This window comes from Athene cunicularia (assembly GCF_003259725.1).
Source record: "Athene cunicularia isolate RWA chromosome 8 unlocalized genomic scaffold, athCun1 chr8_part1, whole genome shotgun sequence".
Classification (NCBI taxonomy): Eukaryota; Metazoa; Chordata; class Aves; order Strigiformes; family Strigidae; genus Athene; species Athene cunicularia.
In genome coordinates, this window is record NW_020799109.1 from 32021579 (window position 1) to 32047648 (window position 26070).

At 52.4% G+C, this 26070-nt stretch overlaps 2 protein-coding genes across 2 annotated transcripts in view; one reads left to right on the forward strand and one right to left on the reverse strand.

Annotated features, from left to right (window-relative positions):
* Window positions 1-13902, forward strand: part of LAMC2 (laminin subunit gamma 2) — a 19007-nt gene extending 5105 nt beyond the window's left edge. Inside the window, exons 3-23 of the mRNA XM_026854126.1 lie at window positions 1994-2123; window positions 3065-3163; window positions 3374-3510; window positions 3897-4019; window positions 4152-4341; window positions 4687-4799; window positions 5082-5300; window positions 6215-6394; window positions 6909-7142; window positions 7388-7524; window positions 7827-7980; window positions 8102-8307; window positions 8585-8664; window positions 9125-9262; window positions 10009-10153; window positions 10412-10561; window positions 11093-11207; window positions 11684-11883; window positions 12437-12595; window positions 12684-12783; window positions 12979-13902. Coding sequence (XP_026709927.1) covers window positions 1994-2123; window positions 3065-3163; window positions 3374-3510; window positions 3897-4019; window positions 4152-4341; window positions 4687-4799; window positions 5082-5300; window positions 6215-6394; window positions 6909-7142; window positions 7388-7524; window positions 7827-7980; window positions 8102-8307; window positions 8585-8664; window positions 9125-9262; window positions 10009-10153; window positions 10412-10561; window positions 11093-11207; window positions 11684-11883; window positions 12437-12595; window positions 12684-12783; window positions 12979-13229 — 3260 coding nt within the window. The 3' untranslated portion in view covers window positions 13230-13902. The remainder of the gene's footprint in view (window positions 1-1993; window positions 2124-3064; window positions 3164-3373; window positions 3511-3896; window positions 4020-4151; window positions 4342-4686; window positions 4800-5081; window positions 5301-6214; window positions 6395-6908; window positions 7143-7387; window positions 7525-7826; window positions 7981-8101; window positions 8308-8584; window positions 8665-9124; window positions 9263-10008; window positions 10154-10411; window positions 10562-11092; window positions 11208-11683; window positions 11884-12436; window positions 12596-12683; window positions 12784-12978) is intronic.
* A 1475-nt stretch (window positions 13903-15377) lies between these two features.
* On the reverse strand, window positions 15378-25834 carry NMNAT2 (nicotinamide nucleotide adenylyltransferase 2). The gene is made up of 10 exons (XM_026854285.1): window positions 25705-25834; window positions 24918-24985; window positions 24124-24202; window positions 22835-22964; window positions 22122-22202; window positions 21962-22006; window positions 20614-20690; window positions 18914-19015; window positions 18601-18668; window positions 15378-18471 (listed from the first exon to the last, which is right to left on the reverse strand). The coding sequence occupies exons 2-10, from the start codon at window positions 24953-24955 to the stop codon at window positions 18369-18371; spliced, it is 723 nt and encodes a 240-aa protein (XP_026710086.1). The 5' UTR covers window positions 24956-24985; window positions 25705-25834; the 3' UTR covers window positions 15378-18368.
* Window positions 25835-26070: the final 236 nt, after the last annotated feature.

Below are 26070 nucleotides of genomic sequence, written 5' to 3' on the forward strand. Positions count from 1 at the left end.
ACCCACCCACCCATGGGCAGCAACACCTTCCTCTAGACCAGGTTGCCCAAAGCCCTATCCAACCTGTCCCTGAACACTTGCAATGATGGGGCATCCACAACTTCTCTGGATGACCCGTTCCAATGTCTCACCACCCTCATCATAAAATGTTTCTTCCTTATGTCCAGTCTAAACCTTCTCTCTTTCAGTTTAAAACCTTTGCCCATTGTTCTGTCATTACAGGTCCTGGTAAAAAGTTTCTCTGTCTTTCATCACCTCCCCTTCTGAGGCACAATGCTGTGAACTTGGGAACTATCCATTTACTTTTATGATGCAATTAAAAGCCTTTGCAAAGCTTGCCTTTATATATTGAGCCCCATTTATATATTGAAAGGCCACAATAAGGTCTTCCCAGAGCCTTCTCCTCTCCAGGCTGAAACAACCCCAACTCTTTCAGCCCTTCTCCACACCAGAGCTGTTCCAGCCCTTGGACCATTTTCGTGGCCTCCTCCAGATCTGCTCTAACAGATCCGTGTCTGGTGCTGGTGACCCCAGAGCTGGACACAGTGCTCCAGGTGGGGTCTCAAGAGAGCAGAGTAAAGGGAGAGCATCCCTTCCCTGGACCTGCTGGCCACGGTGCTGGTGATGCACCCAGAACATGACTCTGGCTTTCTGGGCTGCAAGTGCACATTGAAATCTCATGTCCAACTTTTCATCCACCAATACTCACAAGTCCTCTACAGAGCTGCATTCCATCCATCCGTCCGTCCGTCCATCCCCAAGTCTGTACTTATATTGGGGATTGCCCTGACCCAGGTGCAGGACCTTGCACTTGACTTTATTGAACTTCATGGGCCCACTCCTCCAGGCTGTCAAGCTCCCTCTGGATGGCATGCCTTCCTCTCAACACCTCCAATCCCTGCCTCACCAAGAGGGACCCTGCTCCACTCTGCCCTGAATTTGACAGGTGGCCATGAACCTGCTGAAGCCCACCAGGAGCTGCCCTGTGGTGACCTGCTTGCCCCTGCCAGCTGCCATTCTTATCTCCGGGATGACAGCCAAACCCTAGTGCAGAGGCAGTGGCTTTTGCCAGCTTTGTGAGTGAGACTGATGCTTCCTGCGTGTCGCGATATTTGGCAGGCTCCACAAAGGCATTTAATTGCATTGTAGAAATGAAAGGGTAATTCCTGAGTTTTTGGTGTGCTTCAGGAGAGGAGGCCATGCAAAGTACTGCGGTGCTTGGGATGGATAGGAGGCTTCAGCCTCTCCAGCTCTGCAGTGTTTTCCAGGGGTCTTGTGATTACACAGTAAATGTGATGACTTCTTCATCTTCATTAGGTTTTGGCTTGCTCTGCAAGTAGGTAGCTCATACATCTTGCACTGAGGTGCTGTAGACATTGAAATGCCTGTTGGTCCTTGTCAACACAGCAAGATCACTAGAAGCACCATCTAAACATGAAAAACAGGGGGCAAGAGGACAGAGCAACAGGCTTTAAGGTGGTGGGAGGGTGAATATCCCCTTGTCTGCCCCCTGCCTCTCCCCTCAGTGCCTGCATGGTACACAGAGGTATGTCAGAAACCAAAGATCCTGACATGGCCCTCAGCCCTCAGCCCCATAGGATCCTTGTAGAGGCACCAAGATCAAGTTCTATGGATGTCTACTAGCAGTGGATCTGGCAAAAAAGAAAAAATTCCCTGCTTGGTTTGTATGGAGTCGATCTTCTGTCCTCAATAATGTTCATGGTACGGAAGAAGATCCTTGTCCTGGGCTTCTGGTCAATGCCTGCTGGGATTTATCTCCTCCAAGTCTCCTGTGTCAGCTGGTGGGGCTGGAGCAGCTTTAACAGCCTGACCTGCTGTCTCAGCCCTGTGCTGGGATCTCAGGGGAGTACCTGTCACTGGGGCTGGGTTGCTGCTGCAATGATGGTGTGGTGCTTTGCTCCTCTGTCCTACCAGCAGCATTGCTGGGAGGGCACAGGGAGGTGCCTGTCTGAACCTTACCCTCTTTCCACAGGCGCCCTCAGCCCACAGTGCAACAGTGATGGCTGGTGTAGCTGCAGACCTGGTGTGATGGGCAAGAAGTGTGACCAGTGCCAGCCGGGCTTTGAGTTCCTCCCCGAGGCCGGGTGCCAGAGGAGTGGGCAGTAAGTACTGGTGGCCATCGGTGTCATGGGGACAGCCGGAGAACCGGCCTCCAGAGCTATCCCAGCTGCTGTAAAGAGCCTGTGCTGGCTGAAAACACCCCATGAAAGGGCAGAGGCAGTTTGTTTCGTGGCATCACACCAATAGTCTTAAGCTAACCTCGCTGGGAGGAGAGCAGGCTCAAGCGGGGCTGGACCTCCATTCCAGCTTGCAGAGTTTGCTGTCATGCAATAGCATCAAAATCTGAGCTTAACCCACACACTGAAGCATGTGTGCTTTATTATCCAGATAGCACCAAACAGGCAACAGCCAGGCTAGCTGATGTCAAATAAAACCTGCCCACACATGGGTCTGCCTGGGGTCAACACCTCTCATGAGGACTTTCTTCTTGCAAAGACATGAACTTTGATGTGAAAATCAACCCCTTCCTTTGCACAAAGCCCTGTTTAAACACCTTCCAAAGCATTTCTGGTTTGGCTTCCTCAGTGCTGTGCCCTGTTCTTCTTTGCTTCACCCTGCCATTGCAACTTTGGGGCCCCTGGCATGCAAAGATGGCAGCAAGGTGTGGCTTCCTGCAGTTGTGCTGCTATGCCTGACCTCCTGCCCGAGCCTCCCAGTGGTGTTGCTGCCTGTTGGAACTCAGCCAGCGTCTATGCAACTCAGCCAAGGTTTACCAAGCTCAGCAGAGCTTTGCTTTGCTCTTATAGGTGGGTCTGGTGCACCAGGGTGTCCTGGGGCAGTAGCATTGGGCACTGTCTCAGCCTGGCATCCACACTGCTGCAGCTGGATTACATAGAAAGGTGGCTGCTCTGGTTATTTCCCTCCTTCTAGGATGGGACTGCTAGTTGGGGGATTCTCTGCTGTCTTGTATAACACCTGGGGTCACTGAGCTCCTAGGCTAACCTAGAAATCCAGGTAGAGGCTCCCGCTGTCCTTGTTGCAGGAGCCTGCAGTGTGAGTGTGACCCGGCTGGCAGCGTGGGGGGCTGTCTCTCCGGCCGCTGTGTCTGCAAGGCGAGCACTACTGGAGAGCAGTGCGAGAGGTGGGTGTCAGGAGGATGTGCTGGACCACTGCATGGCATGTCCTCCACCTCCCTGGCAGTTGTGCATGTCCATTTCGCCATCCCGGCCTGGTGATGATCTTGAACTGTGGCAATGGCTGCGTTTCACGGCAGTCATTAGAGGGCTGGTTGTGTTGGCCAGGAAGAGGAGAAAATGGACTTCAATGTTGTCACCTTCTTGTGTTTTTCCAGGTGCAAGCAAAGCTTTTATAACTTGGATGCCAGAAACCCTGCAGGATGCTCCCCCTGCTTTTGCTACGGACACTCAGCTGTGTGTGTTAGCGCGGACAACCACAGCATCCACAACATCACCTCCACCTTCCAGCAAGGTGAAGCCTGAGCAGCACATCCCTATGGCTCCTAGGGATGTTTGCTATCCCTTCTTGATGTGCTGGAAGAGCCACCTGGTTTGCAGCCCTGCTGGGAATCCCTGTGCCATGGGTGGGATGGCTTGACTGTAGGCAGTAGTAGGGTATGAGGGTTGAGGGGGATTACAGGCTTGCTTCATGATGTCTTTCCTGCCACTTGGGAGGAAATATCTATGCCCAGCTTGGTTTATTTATGGATGTATTAGCACAGGGATATCTATGCTGTCCCCTCAGAGACCAAGGGGTAGGAAGTTGAAGGATTTTGATAAGACACAGCTTGAGAAAATTGCTGGAGTCCTGAAAATCCCTTCCCTGTCCCACCTGTCTGCTCCTTGTTGGTGCTTCAGGTGCCGAAGGCTGGCGAGGTGTCCATGAAAGCAGCTCCCCAGCCCAGCTCCAGTGGTCCCCACACCATCAGGATGTCTTCATAGCAGTGAGGAGATCGGAGCCAATTTACTTTGTGGCACCTGGTAGGTGTGGGTTCAGTGAGGGAGGAAGAGGTGACAGTGCCCCCTTTGCTTGGTCTGATCCTGTGAACTAAGCTTTTGGGAGGAAGGCAAGATGTTAAGACTTATAATTTTCTCCCTCCCTTCCCTTCCCAGCAAAATTCCTCGGGAACCAGCAGCTGAGCTATGGTCAGACACTCTCCTTCGATTACCGCCTGGACCAAGGAGGACGCCAGCCATCTCTGCACGATGTGGTTCTGGAAGGAGATGGCTTGAGGGTCACTGCCCCCTTCTTGCCCCAGGGGAAGGTCTTGCCCTGTGGCATCAGCCAGACGTACACATTCAGGTAAAGGGGGATGCTGGGGTGCAGGGTGTGCAAGAAAGGCCACAGCTTCAAGGAGCTCCTGGATTCAGCTGTGACCCCTTGGAGGTGACAAATGGTTTCCTGGTTTGGATTGGATACATCTCAGGTGCTTCTCTCCTGCATGAGGAGTTTACTTTGTGAGAGGGGCAGTAGAAAATCCGGTTTGAGGTTGGGCTGAGCACTTTGCTCAGGGTCAGTTGCATGGGTGGATGTTATTCCCCAAAACCTTGAGCTCAGGAGGGAGATCAGTGAGGACTGCTGCATTTTCATGATGAGCCATCTAATTTTCTTGAAACTCGTTCTACTTCTCCCTCCTCCCACTGGCAGGTTGGATGAGCAGCCGAGCAGCAAGTGGAGCCCGAGGCTGAATCACTTTGAATATCGCAGGCTGCTGGGAAACCTGACAGCTCTCTGGATCCGAGCCACCTTTGGGGAGTACAGTAAGTGGGGGAGAGCTTGCAAGCATGAGGTTGGCTTCTCGTTGGCTGGGGATGCCAAGCCTCCAGATGGAGACACCTTTGTTATATTAAAAAATAATATTTTTTTTAAAAGTCCCCTAAGATGGACAAAGTTAAATTATGGAGAGATTGAGCAGGATGATAACAGTGGGGACCTTGGCTCTGATCCATCTGCCTGTGCATGTTGTAATGAAACACACAACCTGGGGGACTTGCAGGTGGAGCTGCTGGCCCCCACAGTTGACCGGCTCTATCTCCCTCCAGGCACTGGTTACATTGACAACGTCACCCTGGTGTCAGCGCAGCCTGTCCCTGGAGTCCCAGCTCCCTGGGTGGAGCGCTGTGAGTGCCCGGCGGGGTACCAAGGGCAATTCTGCGAGAACTGTGCCCATGGCTACCGCAGAGATGCCCCTGGCCTGGGGCCCTTCAGCATGTGTGTGCTGTGCAATTGCCAGGGGGGAGGAATTTGTGATCCCGACACCGGTAAGAGAAGCCACCACCGTGCTGTGCTTGTAGGGCAGATGAGATCGCAGGGCGGCTGCCTGCGTTGAGATGTGGGGAGGGATGTGGGGCACTGAGTGTGGAGAGACCACTGACTTGGAGAACTGGAGTGTGGGGAACATCACAGGCAAAACTCCCCGAATCCTAGAAGTGCTGTGGTCAGAAATACCAGTAAGATGCATTTGAATCAAATTAGGTTGAGATGATGCTCACTGGAGAGAGTAAAAGCATCTCCTATTGCCTGGATAACACAAAAAACTTTTCTTCTGACTTTTTGTTTTAAAGGAAAGTGTGGTAACCCATCAGGTTGAATGGGGCTCTAAGCAACCTGATTTATTTGAAGATGTCACTGCTCATTGCAGGGGGGGTGGACTAGATGGCCTTTAAAGGTCCCCTACAACCCAAACCATTCTATGATTTTATGTGCTGTGAGTGGATGTCAGCAATGTGAACATGTTATACTACTTGTCTTGATAAAATAGCCCACAGTGTTGCCATGTAATGCAAAGTTAAGCTGTCAGTATTTTTCAAATCCGAGTTGGAATTTCCAAATATCAGAGCATTGAGCAGGAGGCACAAAAGGCTCACCGGGAGCTATATGAGCTCTGAAAAATGAGATCCAGTCACCTTTGGGTGGTGACGGCCAGCCTCCATGCATTGCAGGAGCAGGGCACGGTCCTTCCTGCATGGTGACAGGTTGATGGGCAGAGAAATGAAGTGTATATGGGCAGGCATGGGGATTGCAAGGGATCCAGTGGAGGGTGCTGGACCACAGGTACTTGTGCTGCAGGGGGTGGCATGACTACCAGCACAGAGTGGCCAGGGGATGGAGTGGAGGAGGGTGTCCCACCGGCGGTGAGAGCAAACTGCCCTAAGCCCTTTCCTTCCTCCTTCAGGTGAATGCTACTCGGGAGACGAAAACGTGGGCAACAGTGTCAACTGCCCCTTTGGCTTCTACCGAGAGCCCCAGCAGCCGCATGGCTGCAGGATGTGCCCCTGCAGCAATGGCCAAGGCTGCTCGGTGGTGCCAGGTGGCGAGGAGGTTGTCTGTGACCACTGCCCTGCTGGAGCTGCCGGTAAATGCCTTCACCCAGGTCACTTCTGCTCTGCCTTTTCCCACATTTTCAACCCACTGTACAGGAAGATGCAAGTGTCAGCAGACCAGGATGATGGGAGTCAGATGGATCATCCCATCTTCTCAGACCAGCTGGCTTATGGCATTGCTGCTCCTGCCTGTAACAGTGTTTCAGCCCCAAGGGCTGTGCAAACACATGTTGTCCTGCCCTGGGAAAGGTTCTCATCTAAACAGATAATGTGGATGGAAAAAGAATGGAGGAGGGAGGAAGACAAGTGGAAAATTAGGAAAAAAAAATGAATAGGAAATGACTCACCTGAGGGTCAGTCATTGCACCAAGCTTTCCAGACTCTGCCCAGAGCATTGTGTGTTGTCTGTGGCAGTGAGGAGAGTGCGAATGCTGTTGTGCCAGTCCCGATGGGGATGAATGCCCCCATTTCTGTGGGGCAGAGGGAGCGAGGCAGCCTCTGCCTTTTGGGCAAGAGCATGAGTTTTGCCTGTTCCTCTTTTCCCAGGGGCCAACTGTGAGTACTGTGCTGATGGCTATTTTGGAGACCCAGTGGCCTCCCGGCCCTGCCAGCCGTGTCGGTGCAATGGCAACATAGAGCCCAACGCTGTGGGGAACTGCAACCGCCAGACGGGCGAGTGCCTCAAGTGCATCTACAACACGGCTGGCTTCTACTGTGACCGCTGCAAAGACGGCTTCTTCGGGAACCCCCTGGCCCCTGATCCTGTCAACAAGTGCAGAGGTGAGAGCTGGGCACTGACTGGACTAGGGATGAGTAAGAAAATCCACTCTGGAGTGTGGAGTGGCTTGGTGGGAAGGGGAATGCTGCAAAAGCTGAGACTGGAAAGCAGGAACAGAGAGCAGGAATGAAAACACAGGGCTAAATGGTGGGAGGAAAGCAGGGGAAAGGATGAATGGATGGAAGGATGTGCTGAGACATGAGATGGGGACAGGCTCCTTTTGAACCTGTGCTGCTCTGACCTGCAGCTTGCACCTGCAATTCGGCTGGTGCCGAGCCTCTGAAGTGTGGGAGTGATGGGAGCTGCATCTGCAAGCCCGGGTTTGAGGGTCCCAGCTGCGAAGAGAGTGAGTGCCCGGCTTGTTACAGCCAGGTGAAAGCCCAGGTGAGTGCCAGCCCCGGGGCCACTGGGAGGCAAGGGGTGCAGCAGTACGTTTACCCTCAGGCATCTTCTGGTGTGAGTGAGAAGTGATCTTGCAGGCTGTGCCTGAACTCTGGGTTTGTAGCTAATTCAACTGATATTAAAACAATGACCTAGAGCTTCTGGGGGGCTGTGCCCCATGCAAAAATGAGCCCTTGCTTTGCTCTCCATCCTCTGGCTGGACTGTGGACCTGGTTCCTACCCTGGTCTTTCTGCCATGGGTTTGGCATCCCACTGGCTGATGTCCTGGTCTGCTGTGGTTGTAGGTGGACCTGTACCTGCAGCAGCTGGTGGAGCTGGAGCTGCTGTTCTCAGAGGTGCAAGCTGGCGGTGGGGCTGAGAACCAGGAGCTAGAGGGGAGGATGCAGCTGGCCAAGGAGATGCTGCAGACCATCCTTGGGGAAGCCTTGAGCCTGCAAGGTACCACCCACCTGATCCCCTTGGATACCCATCTGTGCTGTATCAGGGGAGGGTTTTGCTGCCTGTGCCTTTTTGCTCAGTGATGAGTGTCTCTTCAGCCTTTCTCTTTCTTTCTCACCAGCCTCTGACAGGTCTCTGGAAAGCCGTGTGGCCAGGCTGAAGGGGCAAGGGTTGAGCTCCCAGAGCCACTTGAATGAGATCAAGGCAACAGTGGAGAGGCTGAGATCTCTTGGGAGGCAGTACGAGAGGCAGGTGGAGGACATCCATCAGCTGCTGGAGACAGCCAGGCTGGACCTGGACCGCAGTAGAACTGCTCTGCGTCGGGTGGTAAGAGCATCCTTGTGTGACATGCTCCTAGGCTATCCCAGGCATGAAAAAAGATCCCTGGAGAAAGCAAGAACTTAACATTTTCCAATTATTGCATTCGTTTTGTGAGTGTGGAAGATATTCTGGTGATCCTTTTTGTAGGGCTGGGACCTGGGTAGGTGCTGGCAGGGGTCTCTGGGGGGCTGTGGATGTTTAACGTGCTGAGGTTACCTCTTTCATTGCTGAATTGGATGGAGGGTGGGGAAGAGCACTCAAACCTCTCTTCCTCTCTCCTCAGACCATTCCTGTTTCAAACCTTCCCAGGGGCTCGAATCAGTTCCTGATGCTGGCCCAGGAGGCTCTGAGACTGGCCAACAGGTGAGTCACTCTTGCCATCAACTGAGAGAGAGGGGAGGGGGACTGAGATCCTGCTGGGTGCCCAGAAGGTCCTTTCTGGGGGTCCTTACCTAGCCACCAGCCTACAGCTGCCACAAACTCTGAGCCAGCCCTGGAGCAGGGGAAGATGCAGCTGCTGAACTGGCTTTTCTGCCTGAGAGCTGTTCTCAGTTGCCTTTGGGGGTAGTGTTGGGGGTGTTTCAGAAGCATCTTTAGGGTCAGAGTTTGGCCCATGGGTGTTCAGTTGACACAGGCAGCATCTGCCTCCCTGCTGCATGCCCCTTTACCCTTGGGAGATGCAGGAGGGACAAGCGAAAATACAGGTCCCCTTCTCAAACACACTGCATTTCGTGAGAGGGTGCTATCCAGCATTGCTGAATGCAACGGTAAAGGATGTTGGTGGAGAAAACCTCAGGTGGGAAACCTTTCTCATGCTTTGCAGCCACTCGCAAGCCACCAACACCATCAAGCAAGCTGCGAGGGCAGCGTGGGAGGACACACAGCTGGCACTGGAGCTGGCACGCGCAGCTGCTGGTGGAGAGGCAGCCACCGCTGGCTTCCTGCAAGGGCTGCTTGGGAAGTGAGTGGAGGCTGTGTTTGCCTGCATGTCACGGGGGGACGTGGGAGGGAGGAGGTGTAGCCCAAGCACTGGTGCCCCCTTCCCTGCCTCCTGCCTGAGAAACACGCAGGGACCAGCCTGGACTTTGGTTGCTGTATGTCTGAGTGGTGGAGGTGGAGGGTTAGCAGCTCTGCAGAGCATCTGCTTCCCACTCCACGGATCGCAATGCTCTCAGGGCCCTGCCTGCAGCTGGGGGAAGGGGTTTAACATCATGTGTGTGAACAGGCTCCTGGGGGTGAATTCCAGGTGCGGATGCAATTCTGGGCTGGGTTTAGCCCAAGGGTAGATTTAGTTCCATGTTGTCTGGGTAGCTCTCTTGGTTGGACTGGTGCCTTTCCAGAGCTCACCACCGTGCTGGGATTTTGCACACCACTGCTGTTAACAAAGTTAAGGACCTGAATGGGGCTGTGCTGGAGGAAACACCCAGTGGTATGACGGGGATTAGCAGAGCCACCGTGGAGCCTGTCAGGTTTCAGCTGGTGTGAAACAACTTTGGTTTCTGTAGTGGGAGTGAGGAGCCAACAGACGCCCCACTTGGCAGAGGGGCTGAGATTCAGGGGATGATTGCAATTAGCTTTCACTGTGTGATAAATCTGGATGGGGCCTTGGAGAGTATGAACAAGTCAACGTAGGAGGCAGCATTAATGCTGTGGTGGTAGGTTGACAGCTTGGCTTGTACTGTGTTCTTCAACCTCACACCTGTGCAGGTATGAGGAGCTGAAGTTGCTGGCTGGAGGCCTGAAGACTGAGGCTGACAGGATGGCCTCCAAGGCAGACAAGACTTATCAGGGCAGCCTGGTGCTCCTCAGCTCCCTGTCCCACCTGACGAAGACCAACATTGGATCCTTTGAGGTGAGAGCTTTGTGCCTGTGGGACCAGGAGATCCTTTTTGTTCTCCTTTATGCCCTTCCTGCTATCCTGCCAGCAGCTCAGCCCTTCCCAGGGCTCCACTGGAGAGCCACTGGATATGCATGTCCCCACCCTTTTGCTCCCTTAGCCAGCTGTGGCACAAGGAGCAAGAGAGAAGCATCTGTTGCTGCTTGATGTAGTTCCCAGCAAGCACTGGGGAGATGCTTGGACCCCTAGGCAGTCATTGCCTCTCTGTTTCAGGGGGAGGCAACCCGGCTGAAGCAGGATGCCAGTGCTCTCCTGAGCCTGGTGGACACCTCCATGGCACAGTACAGGCAGCTGCAGCGCCACACAGGGCGCTGGGAGGAAGAAATCAAGCAGCTGCTGCAAAGGGGAGAGGGCGAGAGAGTGGTAAGAGATTGTCTGGGGGGCTGCAGCTTGAGTCATTTGCACTGTGAGCTGGAGCCTTGGTGGGATGCCTGTGACACCACCACTACTACATGCTGTCCTAGCCTGCTCACTGAAGTGGGTGTAGCTCTGCATGCCTGCTGCAGGATGGTAGCACCCTTCCTCAGAAATGCAGTCCCTTGGGGCTGGTCTTCTGGAGCTGGTGGGAGACCTCGCTTCGCTGTGTGCGCGAAGCTGCTGGTGCAGGGTCTTATCTGCACACCTCCCCCATGTGAAGCAGGTTGAAGACCTGCTTCTGGAAGGATTAATGCTAAGATGACTCAGGATGGCTGGAGTTGGTTGAGGAGCACCAGCACAAGCCTCTGCTGACAGATAGATTGTGGTAGCCTTGATTCAGGGGCAACAGCAGGCATTTAGGAACAGGCTGATGGGTCTTCTCTGCCAGTGCGGCTCCTTGCAGGCTGCTCTGGGACTGCCTGATGCTCCCATAGTGTGTCCTTCATCCGTCCATTGTATCCCTTTGGCCTGTTGCAGACGCTGACTCAGCTGCTGTCCCAAGCCAACCTCGCCAGGAGCACAGGCCTGCAAGCCATGAGCGCTGGCAATGCCACCTTCTATGAAGTGGAACAGATCCTGAAGAGCCTCCGGGGTAATGTCCTAGAAACCCCTCCTTTCCCCTTGTCCTGGTTCAGCTAGGATAGGGTTAAGTTTCTCCAGCAGAGATGGGGAGGGGATCTTCAGCTGGGTTATTCATACCATGCTGACATCAGGTCCAGCGTGGCAGTGCGGGAAGTTTTTTCCTTTGTGCCTTTGGTCATGGGAAAGCAGGTGCGGGCTGTCTGCGTCCATTGTGGTATTTCTCTGTATATCTTTTGTCTTGTTCACTGTTATTACTGTTTACTGTTGTTATCATTGCTACTGTTGTTGTTCAGATTGTTTATCACACTGTTGTATTAAATTTCTTCTTATTTTAACCCGGGGTTTGTGCCCTACTTGTGTCCGAGGGTGGGGGAGGGGCAATGGCAACGTGGTCTCCGGTCCCGGCAGGGCTTAAACCAACACACCCCTCCCTTGTTGGATCTCGCAAAGGTAGTGCAGCTTCATTTCCCCATGTGTTTGTTTCAGAGTTTAACCTGCAAGCAGATGACAAGAAAAGGGAAGCTGAAGATGCCATGAGGAGGCTACCAATTATCAGCAGCATGGTTGCAAGTGCCAGGGAGAAGACGGATCGAGCTGAAGCCACCCTGGGCAGTGCCGCTTCCAAATCCAAGGCAGCCACCAGTGCATCAGGGAAAGCAAAGGAGATCACCATGGGGATCCAGCAGGTGAGGGCAAGCCCTTGTGCTATGGCTGGCAGAAAAGGATTTGGAAGGGAAAACCTTTGGCAACTCCAACAGGTCTTCATGGTGGACCTGATGCATAGACTTTTTGGCTGACTTTCTTTTTATAGCAGATCCATCTGCTATAACAGAGATGGCTGTAGGTGCATGGCGATCTTTGCCGGCATGTCTGCACCATGAGGATCTCTGTGGCATCTCTCTGTAGCCCCCTTTTGGTGACCAAGGGGATTTTTCATTTCCATAGTCTGAGTTGCTGGCAGGCTGTGAGCTCCCGGAATTGGTGTTGGTGGGTTCGACTCCCTGACTCTGTGTTGTAATTCCCAAGGGGTTCACTGATGTCTGCAGGAGGGGTTGAGCCGTAATCATAGAAACAACTCTCTGGAGCAACTGGTTGGAGCACATGAAGGATGCAGGAAAGACCTGCAATAATTTTGGGTCCCTATGGAAAGAACCAGTTTCCACCAGTTCCATGCCCTGGTGCACCCAGACTGATTTTAGCCATGCTCTGCCTTTCTGGAAGTCCCTTTGCCTTTTCTAGGAGATCGCACAGCTGAAGGTGGAAGCCAACAAGTCAGCTGATGGCGTCCTCGCCCTAGAGAAGGCAGTGGCTACCCTACAGCGTGAAGCCAAGGAAGTAGATGGCGAATTTGAGAGGAAGCTCAAGGAGGTAGAGGCAGATGCTGCAGTGATACAGGAGGTGGGTGGCCATCTCTCTTGCCTTGCCCCCTTCCCTGTTGACATTTGGGTGAGACTTCACCTTGCAGCTGCTGCCTTCCCTTCTTCAGACAGCTGAGGAAGCTCAGAGGGTCCATGCCAAGGCTGTCCAGGCAGGGGTGGTCATGCAGGAGACATTGAGCGCCCTGGAAGAGCTGCTGCATCTATTGAGTAGGTTTTGTGATGCTGCTGTAGAGTGTGGATTGCTGGGGTCTGGGCAGAGGTGTTGGGACTTGTGTGGGAAGCTGCCTCAGATGACACCTGTAAACGGGCTGGGCAGCAAGATGGAAATGACTTATCTAAAAAGATCTAGTCCTCAGCTTCCATGAATCATTTCCTCTTCCTTGTTTTCATCCTGTGCAACAGACCAACCTGGTGCTGTGGATGAGGATGGCCTGAAGCAGCTTGAGATGAGTTTTAGCAAAGCCAAAACCAGAAGCAACCAGCTGAAGGATGAGATGTCAGAGCTGGAGCAGACAGCTGCACTGCAGAAGACCCAGGTGTGGACACTGGAGAGCAGCATTGATGAGATCCTAGTGGATATTAAGAACCTGGAGGCTATCCAGGAGAGTCTTCCTCCAGGCTGTTACAACACAAAAGCCATTGAATTGCCCTGAGTGAGCTCTGGAAAGGCTGCAGCAACTGCCATGCTGTGAACGCAGGAGACCTTGAACTAGCTGCCCTCCCCAAACCCAGCAGGACCAGCTGTGTTTGATTGCAGTGAACTCATCCTTACCCTCAAGTTCAGTGTGGCGACTGAAGTTCACATCGTCACACTGGTCTGGAGAGTCCCTGGATTTTCAAAGTAGTCCGTCCCTCGGTCACAGGAGGAAGGAGACGTCCGGTTGTGTGAAGGTGCTATTGTGACCGCATGACATCCCATTCCTACAACATTTCTGAGGTGCAGATGGGAGTTGCTTGGTTCAGAGCCTGGGGAGTTTGCATTGTTCAGAGCCTGAAGTTCACAGCTGAGAGGTTCTTTGTCCCCTGTGTATTCCCTCTCCTGGTCTGGCACACACAGAAGGACTAGATTTTCTGTCCTTACATTCAACACTGACACCACCACCACCTCCTTGTGTTCTCTGTGGGTTCTTCCTCACCTTTGGTATCTCAGGAGGCAGGGAGCGAGCAGTGTGAAGTGGCAGATGGGGTTGATGAGGTTTGATCTGTGATGCCAGTGATGCTTCATGTGGCTTTGTCCTCCCAGCCTACCCAGTCCTCACCTTGCTGGCGTGGCTTTTGCTGTGGCTTGGAGATTCAGCATCAGATGCTGCCAGTGACCCTTTTCATAAAGCTGCAGGTCTTCCATGGTGCTTATCCGTGAGTTTGTTACTATTTTGCTAAAGGGGAAAAAAAAAAAATGCCAGCTGATTTTGAGATCTGGATGATGGGCTGGGTGGAGGAAGAAGGGGATACCAGGTGAGCAGAGTATGAGAACACTGCTGGGGCTCCTCATATGGAAAATCTTTCCTGCTCCACCTGTTCCCTTCATCCAGGAGGAGAGGGCCTCCTCTCTTTCTCCGACACTTCTTTTTTGAGTCCAAAAGCCCCTGAGGGATGGTTTTCTTGTCAAAGCTTCTCCTGGGCAAGCACAGGTCTCCCTACAATCCCTTACACACTCAAGCACAACCTTTTCTTCCAAGGCCAGTCAGTTTGGTAGCAGGCAGCTTTCTGGGTGTCCCAGAGCCTTGGAAAAATGAGGTTGTGTCCCCGCTGCACAAGCATCCAAGACACTGCAGCACTTCTTAGAGGAACAGGAGCTTTCTCCAGGGGTCTGCAGCCACAAGCTCTCCTGTCTGAGAGCCTGGCCTTATCCTGCTGGATTGTCTGCATCCTGATTTGACTGGTTTAAAAATATTGACAATGTCTTGAATGTGTCTCTGCCTCTGGTTTGGTGCTGCCTATTTTCCCTCCCTCCTGCATGGTGCTGAATGTTTTTCAGAGGCTGAAGTAATTGTCCGCAGCATTTCCCGCTGTACATCTGAGCAGAGCTTGGAGGAGCTGAAGACCACAGTGTTCCTGTCAGCCACCTGCAGCTTTCCTGTGGGTCCAGCTCCATTCTGACACCACTCCCAGCTTCCTTTAGATGCCATTCCAGGGGAAAAAAGAGAAAATAGATGCTGGAAGTCAACTCTGCTGAAGCCCCCTGACCTGTGTGGTGGTGAAAAAAGAGGTCTTAGATGGAGGAGACTTTGGGGGACATGCTCAACCCTTGTTAGCTCTGATTCTCTGATAAAGCAGCACCCATGCTTTTGCTTCGTAAGACTATACAAAGTAATATGTCTGCCACATACTTTTGTTTAAGTGAGATGTATTCTTGCCTCTGGCATGTCTTTCTTCTCCCATTGTATAGCATAGGGACAAGTATTATGAACCTGACTTTATTCTTCCACAAGTTGGTTTTTTTGAAAGGGAGAACGTCAATAAACAATTAATACTTTTGGTTGGGTCTTGCCTACTGGTTTATTTTCTCTAGCTCCCTGTTTTGGGTGAGTTTGGCCATTGGTTTTTCCAGCAGTGCAGCTGCTTTTGCTCTTCATGCTGACTCGGTCTTGGGGCTCGTTTGAAATGACACCAGTAACATTTTTTTGTTTTGTTTTGTTTATTACATAATTTAAACATTTTGCTGATAAAGTTTTTTGTCAATGACTGTTTTTTTTTCATATAGCAACAGAAGAAAAAAAAAATAGGCTCCAAAACTTTTGACAAAGGTGAAATTGGTGGCATGGCAACTTCAACCCCTTTCCCTCCCCCGCGCTTTTTTGTGTTTTGTTTTCCAAAAGGTGTTTGAAGTTAATTTATTTTTCAACAAATTGCACTGTTTAAAAGTGGAGGTTCAAAGACCAAAACCCATGAGCTCCTTCCCACCCCTCCCTTGCACCCTGGAAACCCCAGTCCTCACCTCTCTGGAGGTCATATGGATCTTCAAGGATTTTTTTTTTTTTTTCCATACCCACTCAAAGACATTTTCCAAACCAGTCCCAGAACTGAACAACCTGTTACAACCCCCCCATCCCACCACCCCATACTGTGAGTTTTACTGAGCAGATACACAAAGGTGCAGGTAAGACTAATAAGACAGAATATACTCATCATCCGTACCACAACGCTACATCTCTAAGGCATGCCATCCTAACTGTAATGGGATGCCCTGTGTCCCATCTTGTGTACCTGAGGGAGGGAGGGAGGTTCTGAGATAGCTCTTGGACACGCCGCCTGCCATCCTTCTCCATCTCCTTTGTTTTATTTCCCTGTGTCTTTTCCTCAGTTAAAACCCACTGTCCTTCCTCTCCCTTCAAAGAAGCACCGTTCCCCCAGGAGGTTAAAATCCCTGTGTGTGTGTGTTTTGGAGGCTCGTTGCTACCATTGCTTTTTCTCCTCCAGCTTGGAGCTAAGAAACATGGGTGATATCTGGCAAGGAGAGGAGGCTGTTGTCTGAAATAACTTCTGTGTTGGGGTGGAGAGGGAGGAGAGACTGAAAAACTGAACATGTGAGAACAACAAGTGGAGACGAGTGTAGCTCCTGGTTTACATATGTTGGGTGTCTCATGGATGAGATGTCCCTGCACAGGCACCTGTGCAGCATGTTAGCTAAGGAAGCTCAGTAGGGTGTTGATGAGCAGCTTGAATTGGCTGAAAACTTCCCTGGAGAAGAAACATCCCTGCACTCTGAGTCCCACACCCTCTTGCCACCCTCTCTGCTTTGGCACCTCTGTATCTCCTCACCTCACAGAATATGTGTACAACCACCTGGAGGTGTCAGAGCTGGTTCTGAGGGAGGGGTTCAGCTGCTGAATTTATGACAGGTCCTGAACAAGCCTCTCCATGCAGAGGGAAATCCCTGGTAAGGAAAGACAGACCTCTTCTGGCCTTTGGGCAAGTCACATCACTTCTGACTATTGCTTTCCCTTCTGGGAAGGGCTGTGCCCTCCTTGAGAAGTTGTTAGGTACTGCTCATAAAACCCTGCCCACTGCAAGGAGCCTGTGGCTGCAGGCTACCTTGTTTGTCCAAAACTGCTTGCTGTTATAGACACACCAGCAGCACTCCTCGGGTCACCAAATTTAGTGCAATGTCTCATCTTTGGAGCTTCCATGAGAGCAGCATGTGTGTGACCCTTTGCAGACGTTCAAGAAAAAAAAAAAAAAAAAAAAAAAAAAAAAAAAAAAAAAGAGTAATTTCAGATCTTTTCCCGAAACACCCTGGAGGACTCTCAGCCTTCAGGTGTCTCAGCACAACTCTGTCCCTTGCTGGGGACCAGCAGCTAGTCATAGCACTGCCCTAGGAAAGTCACAAAGCCAGCATGGGCAATGGTCGTGCTTTGGGAGAGGGTGGTGGTGGGGCTAACCTGAGCCTAGTTAGCCCAGATTTGTGGGGGGTGGCCAGATGTCCAGGAGCTATAGGCAGCAGGGCTATACCCAAGGCAATACAAGGTTAGACAGAGGAAAAGGTGAGGAGTAAAGCAGGACTGTACCTTCCTCCTTGTGGCTGTGACCTTTCCCAGGGGCTGTGCAGGGTCCTTGCACCCTAAGGGTGCTCAGTAGGACAATGACCTGCTTCAGCAACTGTGCTCTCTTCAGGACTTAATTTTCTTTTGCTCCATGTTGCCTGACCTGCTTTTAATGTGAGCATCTCCACTAGGCTCCATCCCTGGCATCCAGGGTCATGTCACAGGCAGGAGAGCAGGAACCTGGCATGTCCCAAGGGATGTGCAAAGTAGCCACAGCCAGTTTGGGAGGGGAAAAGCATCATGCATTTAATAAACTCTTCAAGGAGAGGAAGGGGGTAGGAGTGGAGGGAGAAGGGGGAAGTTTACAGACAGAAATGGAGATCTGGAGGCTAGAGGATGGGGATGGACCCAGCCCCCACAAAGCTCAGCCAGGTTTGGGGCAAATTCTCACCAGAGGCTTGGGTCACCACCTACTTCTTCCTCTCTTGTTTCTTGGCTTCATAAATGACAGATCCCTTTCTGGGTGCTGTGGGCCCCCTCCCACACTGCCTCCAACTCCACTTGCCTAGGGGGTGGCTTGGGTTCACTAGCAGCTGAGAAAAAGCAAGATGTGACATCCCCCCTAATGCTTTGACAGCAGTGCTTGCCAAGGCATCTGCTGCCCTTCAGTAATGCCCTCTCCGTGATTTTTCAGAGCCAGGAGGAGGATTTTGTTAGCTGCATTGTCCTACTGCTGGCCTGAGGAGGTTGACCTGCAGCGGGGCACTGAACCATTTGGTTACAACTGGCCTCTGCCAACCAGGATTCATTTGGTCATTGTGTTGAGAGGCCCAACAGGCTCATACTAAAACTATTTAAGAAAAAGAAGTCCACCTAGATTTATTGAGCATAAGTACTGTAAGATGATGCAGAAGAGGAAGCCCCTGCTCTGAGCATGCTGGGAGGACAGACCGGGGGGGGGACGACCACTTCCCAGTGACATGCTGGGAGGGGGGTGCTGGAGCCACTTCCCCTCAACCACACCAAGCACATCGCTCTTTTACTGGTCCCCCCTCCCTCCATACATATGAGGGGGAGGGTGGTTCCCCAAAAAAAGAGACCAAACCATTCCCTTTGGGGCCGTGCTGCGGTTCCCTGGACATTGCTGCACAATGGAGCGTTGGCGCCGGGGGTGAGAGGCAGACACGGGCAGGAGGCCATGGGATGAGGAGAAAGATGGAGACACGGACTGAGAGAGAGATAAAAGAGTGATGGAGAGCTGTAGGCAGGTGGGACACGAGGACTGTCTTGCTGCACGACCTCTGGCACTTAGCCGGAGGCATTGATGTAGAGCTGGCTCTTGAGGATGTAGTCGATGACGGGCTGGCAGAGGTAATCCACGACGTGTCCATCCCCATGCTGCAGGGCCAGTCTAGGGGTGTGGGGGGAGAGAAAGGGGTCAGAGCCTACCTGGGTGGGTCAGGTGTCCCTGCAAATGGAGGGGCTGGCTGGGGCCACCCCTCTCCCCACTCTGTAGTGGGAGTTTCCCTGCATCACCCACCTGCTTTTGGTGGAGCTGACGATGGACATGGGGTGGTTTGAGTCATCCTTCACCACCAGGATGTTGTTCTGCAGGGGAAGGAGGAAGAGAGGAGTGATGGGATAGCCTAAAAGTGGGTGTCTATTCCACCAGTCCCCCCCAACCCACTGGCCTCAGGGGCTGCTGCATGGTGGCCCCATTTCTCATCCCACCTAGCACTTGAAAGCATTTGCCCTTGAGATGTTTTGTGCTCTGTGGCAGAAGAGCTCACCTGGGTAAAGGGTGGCTGCGGGTCCTCTCGCAGCCTTCCCCAGCCACGCATGCATCCACTTACTTTGTACTTGCGGAGTATGGAGGAGTGGTTCATGATCCGGTCAGGGTCTGCTCCATCCCGAGGCACCACTACGATTCCAAACTCCCCAACAATCACCTCCATCTAGGAGCAACCCAAAGTGGGGAGAGCTTTATAACTGCCCCATGCAAAACCTGCCCGTCTGCCAACTCCGTGTCACCATGAAAGCTGGGCCATGGTCTGGATGGAGATAGAAGGTGAATTTGAGGCTATCTCAACAGCCTTCGGCAGAAACAGAATTATCAAGGCGTGGTGAGTGGTCTGCAGTGGATAAAATAGGCACAGGGTTAAATCCTATTACTAGACATTGAGATTAGGCTTTAGGGAAGACTTATCATAGTAGAAGGAGGGTGGCAGCAGAAGAGGTTGCTCAAGGGGGATGTGACCTCTGCCTCACTGGAAGGCTTTATGAGCAGGATGAACATATTGGTCCTGACAGAGGTCTTGTGGGATTGTTGTTCCAAGGCTGTTTGTGTCAAGGCTGGTGCCAATGCCATGTTATCCACTGCATGGGGACAGCTTCCACTGCTCTCACATCTTGGGTGAGACAAACCAGGCTCATCCAAAAGACTTCTGGGTTGGCAAATTCAGGCCGTAGGAGCCCATGAGGTCATATTGGTGCCATCTCTGCCTGTGCTTTGGTACCCAATTTTTTGCATCCTTTGTGCTGGGCTCCAAGACTTGCCTCAGATTTTGCTGCTTTCTGCCAGCTAACTGTTTTTTAAAAATTAGGACTGAAGATGTAGTAACTGATTTAAAAATGGTTGAGAAGCTCAAGGAGAGGGTGGTTTGTGTTGACCACCCAATTTCAACGAGGAGCCAGGTGAGGTCCCATAGCCAGCACTGTTCTGCCTGCTGGAAACAGCATGTGGGTGGGCAACCCACCCCCTCTCTAGGGCTGGCATCCTCCTGTGAAAATATGGCTTCTTCAGACAGGGACCACAGTGTCCAGGGTGCCAGGTGTCCTGCTGCAGTCCTTCACTAACTGGGTGTGTGTGTGGGGGGTGTTACAGAGAGGTGGGCAGTGGATTTCATCCATTTGAGTTGTGGCAGTGAAGGTCCTGAGATGGGCTTGTGTCAGCTGTGAGCTGGTGTTAAGGCATCATCTGGCTCATGGGCCAAGATGGTTTTACTTCTTGATCTTTATAAAGATGGATACTTGGGTACCTTACATTGCAGGAAAAGCCTTTTATTAAGTGAAAGCTGTTGATTTGGCTGTAAATGTGTTTAATTTCTAACATCTGGCTAACTTTTGTAAATATCTTATTTCCTACCTCCACACCTCACTCTGTTGGGACTGGCATCTACTTGATGCTGGCTTCTTCCAAGGGATGAGGAGTGGGAGCACAGCCTTTGGCGATTCTTTGGGATGGGCTTACCCTGCACCCTGTGTGGTGTCTCTGTGTAAACGGTGAGTGGAAGTTGGGCTTGGTTCTGTGGAAGGGGAGGCTGGGTAGGGTTGGTGACTCTGGAGCAGAAGACCCTGTCCCTCAGGCTGTCTGTGTGTAGGGGAGGTGAGAGTCAGGGTTGGGATGGAGGGGGCAGTGGGGATGGTGGGCACAGCTCCTGCCATCCCAAGGGACCTGAGCGACTCCCAGGAGTGCTGGATGTGGGAAGCAGAGGAGGAGGAGAGGACCCTGGGGAAGAGGAGCACAGAGAGGTACCCAGCAGTGGTGACTCACGTCTGCCTCGTTCCAGAGACCGGGGATGCAGAAGGACTCCAGCAGGTCACTGCCACAGAGCAGTAAAATGCGAAGCTCTGAAGAAAAGAAAGTCAGAGGTGGGAGCAAATGGGACTGAGCATGCACTGCCCCCACCCTGCCATCCCATTGTACTGCGTGGGGGGATCCTCTACTGCACACACCTTCCCTTCCAAAACAGGTCCTGCTAAAGATCCCGTGGTCCTTCTCACATCCCTACTGGTGCCAAGCATCAAATACCCTCGACCTAATTTATTTTAGCTCCTCTCTTGTGCTGATGGGTTGTCAGCATTGCTACATGCTGTTCAACTAGGTCCAGCCCTGGAGGTGGGGTATGCCCGGGGAAGGGAGTAATTTGTCTTCACTATAGGCACCCACAATCACTTCATGATGTGATGCAGAGTCTCTAGCCATGGGGCAATAGGGAGATCTCAGAGCCCTGGGCATGGCTGTGTTTGCTTTAGCAAAGCTGATGTTGAAGCACCAGAAGTTTTTCTTCCTCATCTTGGAGGATTTCTGTGTCCACCCTCTCTCTCCCCAGGCCTGGTTTGGTGCTTGCTGACAGCTTGACTTTACTGCTCAGCAAGGAAGTTGTGATGTGGGAAAAAGCTTTCTGCTCTGACAGGCCTGTAAAGATGAATTTAGTTGCACAACCACCAGAGGAAAGCCATAAACCCACCTGGAGGGGTGGGAAGAGGCAGCTGCATAGGTAGGTGCCTCCCTGGTTGGCACTTTGCAGGTGGCCAAAGCCTTTGTGCTCTGCATGGTGCCGGTGCTTGGATGTGTGTTGTGCCAGGCTGTGTGTGAGCTAGCCCATGAAATGGTCTCAAAACCACCAGCAAGCTCCCTATGCAGAGCCCTTGGTGATGTACGGTGGTGCCAAGTGCATAGCAGCCCTGTAGGTCTAAAACCCCTAAGGGGCTTTAGAGAAACAGGCACTGTGTCTGGTTGGGCAGCTGAAAGCCCTCCTGCTGCCATATGCAAAGCTCTGCAGGGCTGCAGGTGATACAAGGATGTGGGTGATACCACCATGGCGGGGGCAAGTTTGACAGCACTTGGGGTGACTTTCAAGGCATGATGCGCTAGGCAGGTCTGTGCCAGTGCTGGGAACCAGGTCCCCATTACCTGCTCCCTCATTTCAGGCTGCTTGTCTGCCAATGAACTGGGTTCAGGCCAGTTTAGCACTGCTCCTGTTTCACCCCTGAGCCCAGTTAACTGGCATTGGGGTGAGATGATTCAACATCCTTCACTTGCCACCAGATCTTCTCCCAAGCTATGTAGTGCTAGCCCAGAGGAGCCAAAGTGACATGGAGTGGGGCTACATACTCACCGATCTCCTCGTATCTCATCACTGTCCCCAAGTTGGCATTTTCATCTAGGAAAGGGAAGCAAGAGAGAGGTGTTGGTAGCTCACTGAGAAGAGGGGGCTGGGAGGAAGGCTGAGGGCTGGAGCTAAAGCAGAGGTGATGCTGGACCTTTCCTCTACGTACCCACAAACGTGAAGCGCTCCATGGGTGGGCGGACACAGCAAATCCGGCTCAGGCTTTCTCCCACCTTCCCCAGGATCTTTGCTAAAGGTGAAGAAGGAAAATTAATGGGAGAGAGGCTGTGCAACCAACCCGCAACAGGTGCTTTGGCCACCCTGGTCCTGCACATGGGTGTGGGAACTGCTCTCAGTATCTCCTCACCACCTCCTTTTGTGGTCTTAACTCCCAAGAATGCTATGCTGTGCCCTGAAGGTACCAGCTGGACAGTTAAAATCACTAAAAAAAATCACAAGATGTTCATTTTTATGGGATTTAAGTAATGCCCCCTCTTTTTCTCAGCTAATACCTCCATGTCCCACAACCTGCTGGCTTGTGGTAGATCCAGCCACATCCCCTCTCCTGCCAGTTCATCCCCTGCATGCACCCCATGGGTACCAGGTAGACTTTCTTAGCTGATCTCACTGCTGGACATCATCCAGCTGAAGTCTAGTGAGATTCCAAGCCATATTAAGCTGTTCTTAGCTACCCTTGCTGTGCTAGATGTTAACTAACTCCTCCATCACATCTCCACCCAACCCTAGGTTTGGTGTATGGAGCCTCATGAGTGACCTGACCCAAAAATAAGAGAATGGAGCACTGTTCCTAATGCTTGGCAGCTCTGACAGGGAGGTGAGGGGGGTGGTGGTCATCCCCCTCCTTCACCCGCTGTTACCTACCTGCAGTGGGCTTGTTGGAGACATTGTTGTTGTTCTGGTAGATGGTCTGCGATGACTCATTCTGGGGCTGGCCAATCACAGGGGTGATGGAGGGTGTGTTGACGTTGGAGAGGATGCAGCCAGTCACTCTCTGCAATGAGGGTGAGATGTAGCTGGAACAGTGACTTCACCCCCATTACCTCCCAAAACCTTTATGACCCCCATACCAAGCCTCTGCACCCCAGGCTGTCTTTAGTGATAGGTATGTCCAAGCTCACTTTAGGATCCCCACTCCACCTGACCTCAGCAGGTGGGCCTGGGGCCAGCAGGACCCTGTGGATAATGACTCGTGATTAAGGCTGGGGATGGTGGGCTAACTTTCTGCTGCAGCCATGCTGCCTGCAGGCAGGCATTGCCCCCATTCCTTGGAGGTGCCCATAATTTCTGATGGATAAATAAAAATACAGCAGCTGATGTATCAATGGTGCAAAGCCAGAAGCTTACTCATTACCCTGGGCACAAACATGCCCTCTTCTCCTCCACTGGTCCCTGCGGGAGAAGGAAGGCATCCCCAATGGCTCCCTGTTTTCAACACCACAGTCCCTAAATGCACTGGATATCCTGCTGGGCTGGTTAATTCTACTTCTGTGCCTCCTGTCAGGGCTGCCTCTGAGTTTGTATGATGCTGTTTCATCCATTTCCCATCCCTGGTTTGCTCACTATAACCCAGTGTTGACAGAAGCCCTGCTCTCCCCATCACTGCAGTCACCCAAGGGCAGTCACCTTCCTCCTTGGTTCTCAGGCCTGCCTGGGCTTTGGAGGGACTTTTCCTCCTGGGTTTTGTGCTCCCCAGGGACTTCCCAGATGCAGAATTTTCCCACTGAGTTGCTCTGTTGGGTTCATACAGCTTAGCTGGTGAGTGGGGATGCTCTTCCATTCCACCTCTTCTTCCCCTCAGGGTGGAGCAAGCAGTTGGCATTAATGTTTTGGCATATGCCCACCCCTGCCTTCTCTCTGTCTTCACCTCTGCTCCCCTCCTGGTGTGCGTGGGGCTGGAATGGCTGCTGGCTCCAGCTGGAGGGCTCAATTTGCCATCACCATCAGGGCAAAGAACTCAAAGTGGCTGTGACAAAGTATCCCACACCTCTTCCAGGTCAGGTTTTCAGGCACATTCCTGCAAGCCTTCTCTGTGTCTGTCCCAGTCATATTTTGGTTGTTGATGCCCATGTGCTGATGCAAGAGCAATCCCACACCTGTGCTGTCCCCACACCCTCACCCTGGGTGCACCCATGGTGCTGGGGCTGCCTCACCTTCATCAGGTCACGGTGGTGCTCCAGCACGCTGCAAGTGGTCTGCCAGGTGTCCTGGTAGCACTCCCAAGGGTCCACCCTGTGGGGAGCACACAAAGCAACAGTGTTGGCCAACAGCCACTGCCTGAACCTCCTGGCCATGCTACCTCCTCTTCACAGGGCCAGCCAAGAGTGCCATAAGCAGCCACCTTTGGTCCCCCTGCTCCACCATGGACCATATCCTTCCTCCATCCCTTCCATCCATCTCTCCCTAATAGCTCTGCGGACCTGAATGTGTGCCTGGACACCTTTCCACTCTCAGTACCCAGTTAACTGGCTTTCATTGGCTTGAAGGTAACTACATGTGTGACAAGCTTGTTTCCTGAGAGCACCCCAGAGATATTTCTTGTCCCATCTCAGCAACCAGATGCCATATGGCAATGCTGGGAAGGGGAGAGTCTGTGGGCTGGTGCTGCAGGTGTAGAAAGGGAAGGTGTCATGGCAAAAGTCTGGGTGTGTACTGGGTGACTTTGGGCCTCACTCAAACACCACAGACTCAGCAGGGGCTTGCAAGATCCCCTGAAGCCAAAGGGCTCCCTTGACGGATGGTGTAACACTCCTCATCAGTTCTCTGCTGGACTAGGGGAGGAAGGCCTCTGTTTTTAACCAAGCTTTGGCTGGGAGAGGAGAAAGTCCATACTGGAGCTCTAGCAGCTGGTGGCATCTTCACTTTGCATGCAGGACTTTGCCATCACAATGCTGGGGAAGGGGCAGGGGCTGCTGATGCCACGGCAGGTGTGGGCTCTGCCACTTACCTGATCCAGTCAGATGACTGGACAGCCAGTTGGCACATGGTCAGGCGGTGCCGGCTTGAGACCAGACCCTGCAAGAGAGAGGGATGGAGGAATGGTTACAGGAGGAAAGCGTCATGCTCTGGCCACCTTGAGCTTGCAAACCTTCCCACAGCAGAGCATCAGGATTGCTCAGATAAGACAGGCCAGAAGGACTTGTTCCTGCCCACAAAAAATTATTTAAGGTCCTGTTTGCTGGAGGGGAGTCCCTGCCTTGCTTCAGCCCTGGTTACATACTGGTCGGTGAGATTTGCTCAGCACCACCACTCTCAGCCCTGCACTGCAGTGGGACCAGATGCAGGAATGGTGTTTTTTTGATGAAATTTCTCCATTTTTCAGGAAAGGACAAAACTCTCTCCTCTCCTAATTTGGATTTCTGCCCAGCCCCAGGAAGTGCTTTTTAAAGGTCTGTTTGCATCATTGCTGTCCCCACAATAAAATGGCTTTGAAATCATTCAAACAAAAAAACCCCAACCCAACAAGATGACCACCACTGTTTTGGGTGAGAATGTTTCTCTTTGCTATCTAGTACTTCAGCTGGTTGTAGGGTCTCACTGCAGTTTTTGTCTAAAGAGAGAGTGGTTTCATCCTCTCCCTCCTCTCAGAGACTTTCCCATGGTCAGGAGCTGCCCTTGGCAGAGGAGGTCCATGAAAGGACCACAGGTGCAGGCAGCACTACCCAGTGCTTGCCCTTGGCTTCTGAGATACTATCTCATGTAGGAAGCAGAAAGGGAAAATGGGGACAACCCACCGTCTTTCCATAGGAGTCGTGCACAGGCGAGACTATGCCACCGATGACAATGAAGCGTCCGGTCTTGTGCAGGTAATCCCGGGCTCGCTCTGAAAGAGAAGGACAAGCGAAAGGGTGCAGGAGGATTCAGCTGGACCCACTGAGCCCTGCAACATCCCTCTGCCATCCACCAGCTTTGCCCAATGCCTGTGGAGCAGCTTATACAGGCTTGGTCAGCACCATGTGGGGAAGGTGACCAAGGGAAAGGCTCGATTTGTCTTTACTGCCCATCTCATTTAGAGCCATCCTTGGTGAGGTTGAGCATGGACCTTCCTGGGGACCCCTAAACCTTGCAGGAGGGAGGATTTGATGGAAGAAGGCAGGTCT

Excerpts from the sequence above, each read along its gene's own strand:
- NMNAT2 (XM_026854285.1), bottom strand. The coding sequence starts at position 24,955 with ATGTGCCAACTGGCTGTCCAGTCATCTGACTGGATCAG. Across the intron at positions 24,203-24,917 it reads CAGTCATCTGACTGGATCAG|GGTGGACCCTTGGGAGTGCT; the intron begins GTAAGTGGCAGA and ends TGCTCCCCACAG. Across the intron at positions 22,203-22,834 it reads CTCCAACAAGCCCACTGCAG|CAAAGATCCTGGGGAAGGTG; the intron begins GTAGGTAACAGC and ends CTTCACCTTTAG.